Below are 14,557 nucleotides of genomic sequence, written 5' to 3'. Positions count from 1 at the left end.
ACTCTTGCAACCGGGCAAAAAAAAAAGTTTCATAAAACAATATTAGTTGCTGATAGAAAGGAGAGAGAGATAAATTCCAGCAATAATCAATTTATTCTTTCGTTAAAAAAACACAACTTTTCGTTCATCAGTTTAATAAATAGCACCCCCCTAACAATTTATGTATCCCCATTTTTCTTACACATAATTCCATTCAATTTTTTTGAATTACAAATGGCATAACAATGATAGTTCTAAATATAAATAACACCAAGCAATTCTGGAATTGCACAGCATTTCAAAGAGACTTGTTTAAAACAAACTGCATCAAAATTTTAAACATGATTAAAATTTGTTATGTCAAACTTAAATTCATATGGTTGCCTAAATAAAGAGTTCAAAATATACAACTTTCAGTTTAATAAATTTAACATTTAATTGTTCACAGCATTCTTTATCGTCTAGAATCTTAATATTATATCAAATGTTTTTCTTCTTCATAAAACTTTCTTTTATTTGTATGAACAAAAAATAATGGACATGCTTCATTGACCTCTCATATTTTTCGTCTTCAAAAAAAACAAAAAAAACACCCTGCACATCCTATCAAAATTAACACTCAGCATGTTAATGTAAATTTTGCATTTTGCAACACATTAAAATTTTAAAAGTTCTGATATTTTAGTTTTCCTCTTTTTCTTTCTTTTGTATGGTTAATGGAGTCTCCCGTTTAAAACTTTGTTTTTGTTCATGATGTACTGGACACCGGGGATGCCGATTTCCTCGGGTCTGATTTCTGATTTTCTTCACTGTGGTGTTTGTTTAGCTGGAAAAAAAGAAAATACAAGAAAATCCTTTATAATTTTTGAACATGAGTAGTAAATGCCTTACAATTTTTCCCATGGTTACTGAGATGCCATACTATTTTTTTTTACTTGACTGAAGTTGATACTTTTTTACTTCCTTTGATTTACCCAGTAGTATTTTATGCTAGGACATGATTAAGGTGGAATGCCACACCAACTTTTTATTTTATACATCTTTGAGTCATCCTTTTTGAACAATGGTTTCAGCATTGAAAGACCGATATTAGCTCTTATTATTTTATATGAATTTTTTGGTATTTTTTCAAAGAAATGAAAAAAATTCTTTATATCCAAATAAGTTGTTTTCGAGTTAAAAGTTTGCTGTAAATGAATGCATCATATGAATATCTAATAAAATATGTAAAGAAAGGCTGGTTAGACTTTTTAATTTTTTTTATAAAAAATAATTAATGAAAATAAAGCACATTCTTTGTGAATATTTTTTAAACCTATGGTTAACAAGAGGCCCATGGGCCACATCGCTCACCTGAGCACTAAGGGTAGGAAAAAGTACAAAATAACTTTTTATTGTAAAGTTTAAATCCAAAAGTAGTCCCATGACCAATCATGGATTTGCTAATTTTTAGAAAATGACTGTTAAAGAATTTTCCTATATATATCTTTAAAAACTTTGGTCGGCCATTTTGGCCCTGCCCTACCCCTGGGGGTCATGATTTGAACAAAGTTGAATCTACACTACCTGAACATGCTTCCATATAAATATGATGAATTATGGCTTTGTCATTCTTGAGAAGAAGATTTTTAAAGAATTTACCTATATATTTCTATGTAAAACTTTGATCGGCCATTTTGGCCCCGCCCTACCCCCGGGGGTCATGATTTGAACAAACTTGAATCTACACTACCTGAGCATGCTTCCATATAAATATGATGAATTATGGCTTTGTCATTCTTGAGAAGAAGATTTTTAAAGAATTTTCCTATTTATTTCTATGTTAAACTTTGGTCGGCCATTTTGGCCCCGCCCTACCCCCGGGGGTCATGATTTGAACAAACTTGAATCTACACTACCTGAGCATGCTTCCATATAAATATGATGAATTATGGCTTTGTCATTCTTGAGAAGAAGATTTTTAAAGAATTTTCCTAAATATTTCTATGTAAAACTTTGGTCAGCCATTTTGGCCCCGCCCTACCCCGGGGGGTCATGATTTGAACAAAATTGAATCTACACTACCTGAGCATGCTTCCATATAAATATGATGAATTATGGCTTTGTCATTCTTGAGAAGAAGATTTTTAAAGAATTTTCCTATATATTTCTATGTTAAACTTTGGTCGGCCATTTTGGCCCCGCCCTACCCCCGGGGGTCATGATTTGAACAAACTTGAATCTACACTACCTGAGGATGTTTCCCCAGGTTTCATCTTTCCTGGCACAGTGGTTCTTGAGAAGAAGATTTTTTAAATATGCCACCATATTTTCTTTAATTCCCAATTATCTCCCCTTGAATGAGGGCGTGGCCCTTCATTTGAACAAACCTGAATCCCCTTTACCCAAGGATAATTTGTGGCAAGTTTGGTTGAAATTGGCCCAGTGGTTCTTGAGAAGAAGTCGAAAATGTGAAAAGTTTACAGACAGACGGACAGACAGACAGCTAGACAGACAGACGGACGCCGGACAAAATGTGATCAGAAAAGCTCACTTGAGCTTTCAGCTCAGGTGAGCTAAAAACACCACAAAACTAGTCACAACTGAGGATTTTTTTTTATTTTCAAAAAGAAATTGAAAAGAAATTGAGAAATTTTAGAGAAATTAATTTCTTTAATATTTGGACCTAACCCGATCAAAATCAAACCAATCCCAATCAAAACTATCACAAAATGAATAAAATGCTAATTCATTGCCATTCATGTATTTACAATGAAGAAATCTATTTTATTGTCAGGTTCAATAATGTTTTAACCCTTATTACACCTAATCAGACTAGTGTCTTTGGGGAAATGTTATTTATTTCCAATATTTTTTACAATTATGGTTGGGATCGGTTTAATTTTGATCGGGATTGGCCAAAATTTAAAAAAATTAATTTCTCTAAAATTTGGCCATTTTGTTTCAATTTCTTTTATAAATCTGATTAATGAACATGTTCTCCCAAGTTGTGACTGGTTTTAAGAAAATTTTAACCACAAGTTTAAAAAATATTCACATATTATGCGATTTATTTTCATAAATATTTTTTTATTTAAAAAATTTTAATATCTATACGGCTTTTCTTTACATATTTTATTAGGTATTCATGTGATGCATTCATTTACAGCAAAATATTTACAAGAAAGCATCTAATTTGGACGTAAATTTTTTTTTTCATTTTCTCTGAAAAAATACAATAAAATTCATATAAAATATGTCGACCTTTCAATGCTGCAACCATTGTTTGAAAAGGTTGACCCAGAGATCTATAAAATAAAAAGTTGGTGTGGCATTCCTCCTTAAAATGCCCTTACTATTATTTGACACGTTTGAGAAGATGCCCGACTTTTTTGACAACATTGAGGTGATGCCTTACTATTTCTTTTTCACACAATTAAGGAGGTGCCCTACTTTTGTGACTCGATTAAGGATTGAGGTGCTTCTTTACAATTTTTTTTAAACATGATTAAGTATTTAGGTGCATTGATATTTTTTTTAAACATGATTAAAGCTGAACACTTCTCATAAATAGGCACCATCAGATGGGTATATAAACCGTTCGATTTAGTTACACCCGATTGCGCACTTGAAACCCGTGGCCGACATGTAGTACTCCTTTCGTGGTCTTACATTTTTCGCATTTATTTTTTGTTTTTATGTGCATTTTCTGTTTGTAAATAATGAATTGACTTGTATTTTTCATGATACTTTTGTCCTGTTTTGAAAAAAATAAGTAAAATTTGATAACTTCAACGAGATTGACTAGCAAGCAGTGTAAGGTGTAAGTCTACACTCGTCAGATCTCTACAGTGAAATACATCAAACTGATTAGCGATCTGCTTGTTATATACGGGTTGTAGGGAGAGCGCTGAAGAACGGGAAATATGGCGGACTATGCCTATTTACGAGTAGTGTTCAGCTTTAAGTATCAAGGTGCCTTACCGTTTTTTTTCCGACTTGATTTAGCATGGATGTGCCTGACTTTTCTTTGATGTGATTTATAGCTGAGGTGCCTCACTTTTTTTTTTCGACTTGATTAATTATTGAGGTGTCTTACTATTTTTTTTTTTAACTTGTCAATGAATTGATTAATTGTTGAGGTGTCTTGCTATTTTTTTACTTGAATTGATTAAGTATTGAGGTGCCTTACTATTTCAGAGCTGCCAACATTCTGAAATGACAAATAGTAAGGTTGGGTTTAGGGACCACCTAAGCCCCCTGCCGCTGAAGATGTTTTGTAAATGGACATGCAAGCGGAGGCATGCTTCCAGTTTGTTTACTTTAAAACATTAACATGAATGTGATCGACCTTTTAAAACCGAAACGATGATACAAACAAGCGTCGTAAGAATTATGAATATATTATAATAGTTGAAACTATAGACTGCCAGCTATGAAAATACCGGTATTATAAACCTGGAACGAGAAAAACTGAAATCGGAAGAATATAGAGAGAAATCGTAAGGCGTATTTTAGACGCTGATTTCATATGCCTTACGCTAAAATCGTAAGGGTTGGCAGCTCTGCTCTTTTTGTTGGATATAAGGAGATACCTTTAAAAAATTTTGGACATGATTAAGGATTGTAATGCCTTACTAGTTTTTCTATGAATAAGGATCAAGACCCCTTTTTATTTTTTTGACACAATTTAGGAAAGACGTGCCTTAATATTTTTTTTGCAGGACCTTATGCAGTACTATTTTTTTTAATGATTAAGGAAACTCCTTCTTTTTTAAAAAAAAATTAAGGGTCTAGGTTCCTAATTTTTTTTATGTGAGTAAGGATTGGGGTGCCTTATTAATTTTTTGACATCATTAAGGATTGGGATGCCTTACTATTTTTTTTGACATGATTAAGGATTGTAATGCCTCACTATTTTTTGACATCATTAAGGATTGGGATGCCTTACTATTTTTTGACATCATTAAGGATTGGGATGCCTTACTATTTTTTTTGACATGATTAAGGATTGTAATGCCTCACTATTTTTTGACATCATTAAGGATTGGGATGCCTTATTATTTTTTTGACATTATTAAGGATTGGAGTGCCTTACTATTCTTTTGACATGATTAAGGATTGTAATGCCTCACTATTTTTTGACATGATTAAGGATTGGGATGCCTTACTATTTTTTTGACATCATTAAGGATTGGAGTGCCTTACTATTCTTTTGACATGATTAAGGATTGTAATGCCTCACTATCATTTGACATGATTAAGGATTGGGGTGCCTTATTATTTTTTTGACATGATTAAGGATTGTAATGCCTTACTATTTTTTTGACATGATTAAGGATTGTAATGCCTCACTATTTTTTTGACATGATTAAGGATTGGGATGCCTTACTATTTTTTTGACATGATTAAGGAGATGCCCCTCCTTTCCGCTACAGTTCTCTGGTCCATATGGTGGAGAAATTCTGACGTCGTCCATCACAACAATGTCTTTGCCGTTCCACTTTACATCACTTAACCTGCCAAAAAATTTGACAAATGTTATTCAGTGACAGTCATGTAAACTTTGGTCAATATAGGACAGAATGGTGAAATTTTAAGAAGAAAATAAACAATTATTTTTCTTTTATAATTATCATATCATTTTTTAAAAAAGAATTGGTAATTAATTTTTAAATATTTTTTTGAGAATTAACAGTTGCAACATTTCATGTTGCCGCAGAAAAAATATTTAACTATGAAAAATAAATCATATGAAATAAAAGAAAGAAGTAAAATATTGTAATATTGATCCAAGTCACAGTGGTGCAATAAACAAAAGACAGAATCTACCTATCAGTGGTTTAAGATAAATTGGGTTAACTAGTTCTCAGATAAACAGTAATTTAAAGTTAATATACCATTACTGTAATAACTTTATTTATCCTGCAACTACCCCTTGCGTTGACCTAATAAAGGTAACCTAATAACCAAAGCTTTATCCGGTCACTGCCCTAATAAAGCCTCGTGCATGCATTCCAACGTTCTAAAAGCATTGTGACGTCATGTATATTGCAATGTTTACGCCATGGCGTCATAGTTTCAACTGCAGAAACGTCCTTAAATCTGTCAAAAAATAGCTTGTTTTGGATATTCTAATGTAAAAAGTATGTTGCAGGATAAACAAAATACATGATAACTGTCTTGAAATATAAGTGATATTTGGGCTTGGGTCGAAAACGTAAGAGGGCTCAGCAAGCCTCACCCTCTATCACGTTTTCTTACCCTCGCCCAAATATCGCTTATATTTCAAGACAGTAACCATGTATTTTATATATATTTCATTTATTTTTTATTGACTGTTTGATTATCTTTTTGCTCAACCGAACAAACATTCACATTGAGGCGACTGAACAGAATCGTCCTATATCAGGTTATACGTATATCCTATATTCAACTTTGGATGAGAGTAATAGAACTAAAACCAACAACTGAACTAAACTCTTTTCAATAAAATATATATTTGATGATAGTAATTCTCAGATGTTCTACTGAATGAACGGAATAAGGCGTATGGCTTGTAAGGATGTGACTGGGTTTGATTCTACAAATCCAGATACCAGAACTGTTTACCCATATTGTTATCTATCAGTATTTTTGATTCAATTTTTCCGTGAGATTTGCCATTTGCCAGTAAGATTTCACTTTCAATCGATTTTACATATATTAAAAGAGAACAAATGATTTTCTGATTACTAAAACATGGTTTAATAACATGGTCTTAGTGATTTTATACCAGAGCATTTTGGCAACTCAATATCACTTATATGTATTTGTTAGAAATCTTTCTCTTTTTTAGTGATTAAAAAGTATGAAACTGAGACAGACCATAACAAAACTACTGCCAAATTATAAATGAAGGTATTTCTTATTTTCATAATAGCAAAACATAAGGCGTATTCTGGACTAAAAATCTGTACAAAATACGTCAAAATCGTAAAAGATACTGTTGACTAACAATAAACACTTCCTGTACATTATACGAGGGTTGTCCTGTAAAATCGTGGACAAGTTGTCTAGTGTAAAAAATAATAATCACTGCATTCTGAAATTTTCACTATTATTTAGTACATATTTTAGTAATATACACAGCAAATTTAGATAAATAGTGCGCCGTAACGTCATAAAATGTCGCCATTTTTCATGTGTTGTGTTTACCACTTTCCCATTTCGAATGCTCCAGAAACTGCCAAAAATTAACCAAATGCCTTAAAATTTTTACAAAGACTACAAAATTGATTGTGGAATTGAATTAGGATACAGGGGTTTAAATTTTCCCTAAAAATTCACTGGTCCAAGGACTATTAAGCAAGTAAATTTCACTAGTCCGTATCATAAAATTACTAGTCCAAAGTTTAAAGAAAAATATGCTTAGTTTTAAACAATTTTTAATCAATTTGATCACAATGGGGTTTTTGTCAGTACTTTGTGGCTTGGGGCTTGTGCCTCAAGAATTGGGAATTTCAGCTTCAATTTGGCTAATTTTAATTGGGGAATCTTCCAGAAAACCAAGTCATTTAAAAGCATTGTTTTTGTCTTTGTATTATATTTGTATTATATAAACAAACAGTTGTTATCACAAATCAAGACTATTCTTGGTATGAATTATCTAATAATTACTTGCATCAAGAACAATAGTGGTATGAATTAACTAATGAAGAAAATCCAACATGGATGAACAACCACAAATCCTGCTTGAACTTTACTTTAAAACATGCAATAAACAAACTGAATTTGATTACATATTTCGTAAGTTTTTCTTTGGGATAACCTCCACTATATTTAGGGAAAATACAGGCATATTTTAAATGGAATTGGGCCGAATTCTCAAAACTACTAGTCCGACGGACTATTTTTAATCCAAATCTTATGTATTTAAAACTTTTATTTTGAATTCAAACTTGTGTATTCTTTAATAAATCCTTGTTTTTTTTGTCCGTGCGCCGTAGGACAATACCCCGTGCACATTCAAGCATAATAAAATCTTAATTTTTGCCTATATTTTATCAAAAAAATTATCAAGCACTTAAATATGATAAATAAACATTTACTGAAATTTTCAGCTTAGTGCGCCCATTACTTTTCGAGAATAAAGTGCCCTGCCACAGCATGATACGCCCGTCAAATATTGTTCAATAATCATAAATTGGTTAGGATGCGATTTCAATGATTTAATTTCCATTTCTTATCATACATTACTAAAGAGACTTGCAGTGTAGGGATTGATTATAACAAATACATCATATAACTCTAAACTGGTACAAATGTTTAATATTTTATGAAATAATAGGAATGCTAGAGTTTAATAAAAAAAATTCAAACATAAATTATAATTTCTTCAGACTATAAAATTCTAAGTGAGACATGACTGCAATTTGTTGCAAATATATATAAAAATTGAAACATATATTTTTTCTTAATGAACACATGTATATTAATAATTAGTTTTAATTATATTATACAATACTAATTTAGTTTTAATCATACACTAAAACATAAATTTGTTTTAATTACATTACACCAATTGGAAGATCTTTATCTGGACTAGCCATCAAGAACTCTTAATTAACACAAGCAACTATGAGGCCATTTCTTTTTGCCCAACTCCCAAGAGATAAATTAAGATAACAGCTGCATCAGATCTAATGGTCCTCCTGACAATTAACTCATTAATTTCTCTCTTATTTGACATGCAAGTTTCTGCTATCAAAATTCTTCTTGACCAGTGCTTGATAATTATGCCCAATGAATTCCTCACAAAGCATAAACATTTGTTACACATTGCTGTAAAGTATATAATGAAAAAATAAGTTTTTACTTAATTTAACATTTTTTAATAAGGATACAACTATATTTTTACATTTTTTAGGATTATGAAGTTTAAAATTTAAAAGACTTAGTTTTTTGAAAAAATTCACTTAAATTAAAGGTCACAGTGACCTTGAAATAGGCCGCGACACACCTTCTACTTTAGCTGTATACTTTTGCCAAGTTTGAAAGCTCTAGGTCTCATAGTTTTCTAGTTATGAGCCAGACAGGATTTTTCCATATTTGGCTATAGCATCTTTATTAAAGGTCAAGTGACCTACTTTTTGTGCGAGACACACCTTCTACCCAAGATGTATCAGCTGACAAAGTTTGGTAACTCTAGGCCTTATAGTATTAAAGTTATGAGCTGGACACGAGAAAAGCTAACAGACGGACAGACAGACAGACAGACGGACGGACACGAAGCCTATAACATAATACGTCCCGTCTTAAGACGGGCGTATAAAAACGCTTTGTCCACGATTTTTACGGGACAACCCTTGTACATGTAATAAAAACGGCTCTAGTCAAAGCTTCAGATTTCTGGTTGCTACGTACGTTTTGATGATGGAGTTGAATGCCCTCTGTCCCTCTGGGGTAACACCAATGCCTATGTAGTTCACCTGTCTCTTCTTCTCTTCCAAATTCTGTCGTAATCTACTTTGTATCTATAAAATACAGGTATTTGTGAAATATATTAAATCCTTACAAAAATTTTGTCCATTTTAATGGATTCAAATAACCCTGCATACAGTACTGTGAATCCACAAATTTTCGGTGGGGCTTAATTTTCATTGTTTTCAAGGTATGAAGAGATCCCACAAATTCATGTCTATTACGAAATGTAACAAACATTACTATTTATAAATTCTTCACCAAGGAAATCAATTCCCTATAAATCAAGAGGTTTTCCTCAAGTCACGAAATTTTGACCCCCAGAAAATATGTGATTTCACAGTATTTAAATGTACACCATGCAATCATTATACTCTGCAATATTTGAGTAAGTCTGCAAGTTTTATAGCATTAAAAATCTGTATGTTGGTTGACATACCTTTTGTATACTGATGCTAGTGAGTGGGGGTGGGGGGTCGTTACATTCTTTTGTCACCTTGATGTGGCTAACAAAGGACAAATTTACCATCTTTATATCATGAACATCTCGCTTACCACTGGCTGCTGGAGATTCTTACAAAAGGTCAAGGTTCAAGTTATATTTCAAATTAAATCAATTTTATGCAATCACAACATACCAGCATGTGTTCTGCATTTAGAAATGTACCAAATAAGCAGAAATTTTAGCAAGGATTCAATTATTGCTTATTTAGTAAGGGTGTCAGGATAAATTGCCATTTTACACCCTGTATGACTCCATATTTGGTCCCTAACTGTCTATGTATCTAATGATATCCACATCCTACAGCCTACTTATTCCATGCATACATTGGCTATGAAATCAAAGATCAGATTGATAAAAAGGGAATGACTGTTTTCATTAAAAAAATATATCCAACCATACTGAATGACTTCCTTGTGTGCAACATATTGAATTCAATAAAAACCATTGGAGAGAATTTCCAAATACATGCAAGTTGTAAGCCTAGTTTTAATCACACAATATTGTGAGACTTATGTAGATCTTGTGCTGGTTTAGATATTATTTGTACCCGATTTCTTCAGTTTTCCTCTTCTAGCTCATATTTCGATGTTTAAGACCTGTGCGTGTCGGTTTTTGAAGCTAACTGATGAAAAAATATTTTTAGGTCATTCTTTCACTTGACATTTCGTGTAAACAAAGCATAAGATGTGCCCTTATTCCTGGACAAAGACAATAAAAAGATACTGATTGCAAGCATTTTGGTTCCTTCGTCGAAAGCTAACACTTCGCCTTGAATTTTCTGGTTGTAACACGTCGTACAGGAGACAATACTTCCGATATTAAAATATTCCCCATCTTGGGCAGCCATATCTATCTTCATTTTCTCAAGACGCCAGTCTCGCACTGAATATTCACCCAAAGAAAATCTTGTAAAACATTAAATTTATGAATACATAAATTTTAGTGAAAATTAAGTTTTTATTTTTTTGATAGATTACATCACTTTGAATTTTTCAAAAGCTTAAAAATTTATATTATGCAAATATTTTGTGCGGACCACTATTCCCCTAAACGTACGGGCGGATCAAAAGATTGAACATTCGGTACACCGCAAACTTTTTTAATTGATTTATATATATAAAACTCAAAACAACAATGAGATGCATTAAAGCTATTTTATAATTTACAAACAATTGTAATGATTATTGACTGTAATATGTTCAAGGCATGAAGGGGGGGGGGGGGTAGGGTAGATAGTTTTGGGGGAAAGGGGGAGGGGGGTTATTCCAACATGTTTATTACGATTTTACAAGAGATACCCATTCAGTGATTAAACTTTATAGTATTATTTGAAGAAAATTCGGTTGTGAAAAAATGGATCCCCTTTCCTGACTTATGGAAATACATGTAGGATCCTCGGATTCGAAGATTAATTTTCCTTTTTTGTCAATATAAAAATTTCAGGCAATCCAAATTTTCTTCCCCTGGCTGCTTATAATTAAACTGACTTTTAACAAAAATCTGTTAAACGAATTAAAAAAAAAAGACAAAACAAAACTCGGATTTTCTCTTCAACCCGCGCCCTCATAATATGGATATTTTTATTCATAGAATAGAATTTTCTCTTGATAGGTCGGTCCATCACTATGGTCGATCCCGCCATCACTGTTCCAACACCATCCTTACATTTACCATAAATTTTGAACAGTTAGTACTAGGTCTTTCTTACTTCACTTTTGATTTTCTTGTGCATGACAAGGCCTTCCTTTGACCATGGATTAACACACATGCCTTTTGAACAAATATAATAGAGCTAGGGTTTTTATACATCCCATGTTTATTTCTGTATGTATTTATGTATGTTGACGGGACCTCCCCCACCCAATTAATTTTGACCCTTTGACCTTGGAGATTAAACCACTTAAAAAAATAACTTTGAACGATTGGTTCTTGGGTTTACATATATCACTGGTTTAAAAACATTGACACAAGTCCTTTTGGGGGGTTACCCAACATTTTTATCTCTTGACCTTAGAGATTGACTTACATTTGATAAACTGACTTTCGACACAAGCTGCTAAACGAGGCAGCAATCAATGTTTCACAGACACATCTTTTTTTCGTGTATGCTAAACTTAGTAGTCAACTCAGAAATTATTTTATTACTCTTTACACAAAATAACAATATCGTACAAAACGTCCAATGGACCCAAACTCATGGATTTCAAAAGACCAACATATTTTTATATTATCTAAGGCATTTATCATGTTTATATACGGAAAAAATATCCAAGCCGTTACCATATCATGGTTGTCATGTTAACCATTTGACAAAGACATTCCTATAAATGACTCACTACAGTTATTGATGCTTGTGGACTTGCAGGACCCCACCCCACCCCATGTGTACCCCACTCCACCCACCTCTGGGTTTATTTCGATTTTTTTGCATAAATTAATTATCATTGAATGACCCCAAGCTCTCTCTCTCTCTCTCTCTCTCTCTCTCTCTCTCTCTCTCTCAAGTTTTCCAAAGAATCGGCGACTCAATTGTATCAATGAATATATCTGTGAAATATAAACCTAGAATAACCAACAATTCAAAAGTTGTGACCAGGGTTAAGGTGTTTTTTCAAAACGTTGGTCAGACTCCAACGTCCAGGTCAAAAGACCACTGAAATGATTAGTCTTGCATTTATTTGTCAAAACTAATAAACTTTTAAGGGATACAAATGTGAAATAAGAAAAAAAGCCCTAGTATCAATTGTTCAAAAGTTTGGCCAAGGCTGCATTAACAAAGTAGGCCAAACTATAATGTCAAGTTCTAAATCATTTTTACTCAAGGTAAGGTCTTAGCTGAGTAAAGATGAGTATGAACGCCATCGAAAGCACCGACTGTTCGAAAGCAATGGCAAGGGTTAAAATAAACAAAATCAAGGTGTAGTAGTGTGTATAATATGCATACTTAATAAATAAGTATTTTAAATTTAATGTATGTAAATCAAATTACCATAATAGATAAAAGTATAAAAAGCTTGATCCACTCCTTTATATCCTTAGCCCTACCTGTACACCTGTATATAGATAATTAGTTACCTAAGGGCAGGTCAAAGGTTTTGGAGTACTTATTGATTCTTCTTGGTAGCCTTTTCCCACAGAATGGTGAGGAATTATTTGTTTTAATTAGTACTATTTTTTATGCCTGTATATGGGAGAAAACATGTAATGTCTATATATTCACTGTAATAAGAGTTATCTCCCTTAATTGAGAGTAAATGTACATATATATACCCATCATCTATAAAATATCATTATGGATATGTTAATTAAGAAAAACTACACGTATAGATGATGTAATATGATTGAATTGATGTGATATTATATTGTTGTTTTATTATATTTCATGGCTATAACATTTGTATTTCCATTGGCGGATCCAGAGGGGGGTTCCGGGGGTTGGAACCCCCCCCCCCCCTTTATTTTTGCCAAGTGGAGAGAGAGAGGGACAAAGTTTTCAGAGAATAAATATTTATACGTCTAACTTGTGTATTGAATAGATATATTCTCACACATTTAGTTTCCTCTATTCATCTTCACTATTACTTTTTTTAATGAAAGAATGGTAGAAAATATTTTACTTATTTTATACATAACATGCGAGGTTTATTTGATATTAAATTCCCGCGATCTTTAGCTGCATTTGTTGGCTATCTAATGTACATTTTCTTGATTATATCTTTCGAAGGAACTAACATGTAACTATTTATTTTAAACATCAACCGCACCCCACCCGAAAAAGTTTTTCAAATTCTAAAAGAAAATTCTTTCTAATCTTCGGAAATGCTACAAATCCATTCAATTTTTTAGGCTTAAGGTAGGATTCTTCTCTGGTTTCTGAGTAGATGAAACATTCAAAGTATATTTGCTTATATGTCTTATATATTGAGGTGTAAGGAATTTAAAAGACCATATTTTTCTTTCCTCATCACAATTGTACAACTTTCAATAGAAATTGTTTACTGCGTTTGAAAACTAGCAGGGACTATATTTTTGACGGAATGGTGGCGTATGAAAATATCTTCTTTTCTGCCTCTCAAAATTATAATAGAACAATGAATTTAGTTATAATTTTTACACAATCGAAGTCTTGGAGAAATTTTCAAATGTATGTTAGATTAATAATGAGGGACTAAACTTTCAAAATATATTAAATAAATATGATTTTTCAAACAAACTAAAACTTTATTAGCTTTTAAACGCTACCTATCAAAATGCAGATTTGAGCCAAAAATCCATACAAAGTATTTTTTCTCTCTTAGTAAACGATCAAAACTTTTTGTTTTTGTATCATTTTGTACATTTATAAGACTACTTCATTATATGTGAAAATAAGAAAAAGTTAAATATAGGAAGCATATGAAAATAACTAATAAATCCTAAAGAATTAAGAAAAACAGAGAAAATTCGGATTAGCCAATATCCAGTTAAGTTAAATTAATTATGTAAATTTGGTAATATCATACTATAAACCCGATATAGTAATTTGTTTTTATGCAAAATGAACAATCTTTAAACTTTTGAAATAGAAGTAGGTTTCACATGATTGGCAACAGTATTTTTTTTAATTCTTAATGTCAAGGAAAAAGATAATGA

At 32.1% G+C, this 14,557-nt stretch overlaps 1 protein-coding gene across 1 annotated transcript; it reads right to left on the bottom strand.

Annotated features, from left to right (window-relative positions):
• Positions 1-74: 74 nt before the first annotated feature.
• Positions 75-10,804, bottom strand: LOC134257633 (protein LSM12-like). The gene is made up of 5 exons (XM_062740225.1): positions 10,649-10,804; positions 9,860-9,993; positions 9,364-9,473; positions 5,351-5,477; positions 75-805 (listed from the first exon to the last, which is right to left on the bottom strand). The coding sequence occupies exons 1-5, from the start codon at positions 10,782-10,784 to the stop codon at positions 728-730; spliced, it is 585 nt and encodes a 194-aa protein (XP_062596209.1). The 5' UTR covers positions 10,785-10,804; the 3' UTR covers positions 75-727.
• Between the last annotated feature and the right edge of the window lie 3,753 nt (positions 10,805-14,557).

The sequence above is a fragment of the Saccostrea cucullata genome, unplaced genomic scaffold, assembly GCF_032062105.1.
Source record: "Saccostrea cucullata isolate Sc308-1 unplaced genomic scaffold, CSIRO_AGI_Scuc_v1 ctg941, whole genome shotgun sequence".
Classification (NCBI taxonomy): domain Eukaryota; kingdom Metazoa; phylum Mollusca; class Bivalvia; order Ostreida; family Ostreidae; genus Saccostrea; species Saccostrea cuccullata.
The sequence above is the reverse complement of the archived record's forward strand: the minus strand, read 5'-3'. Positions and strand labels throughout refer to the sequence as shown.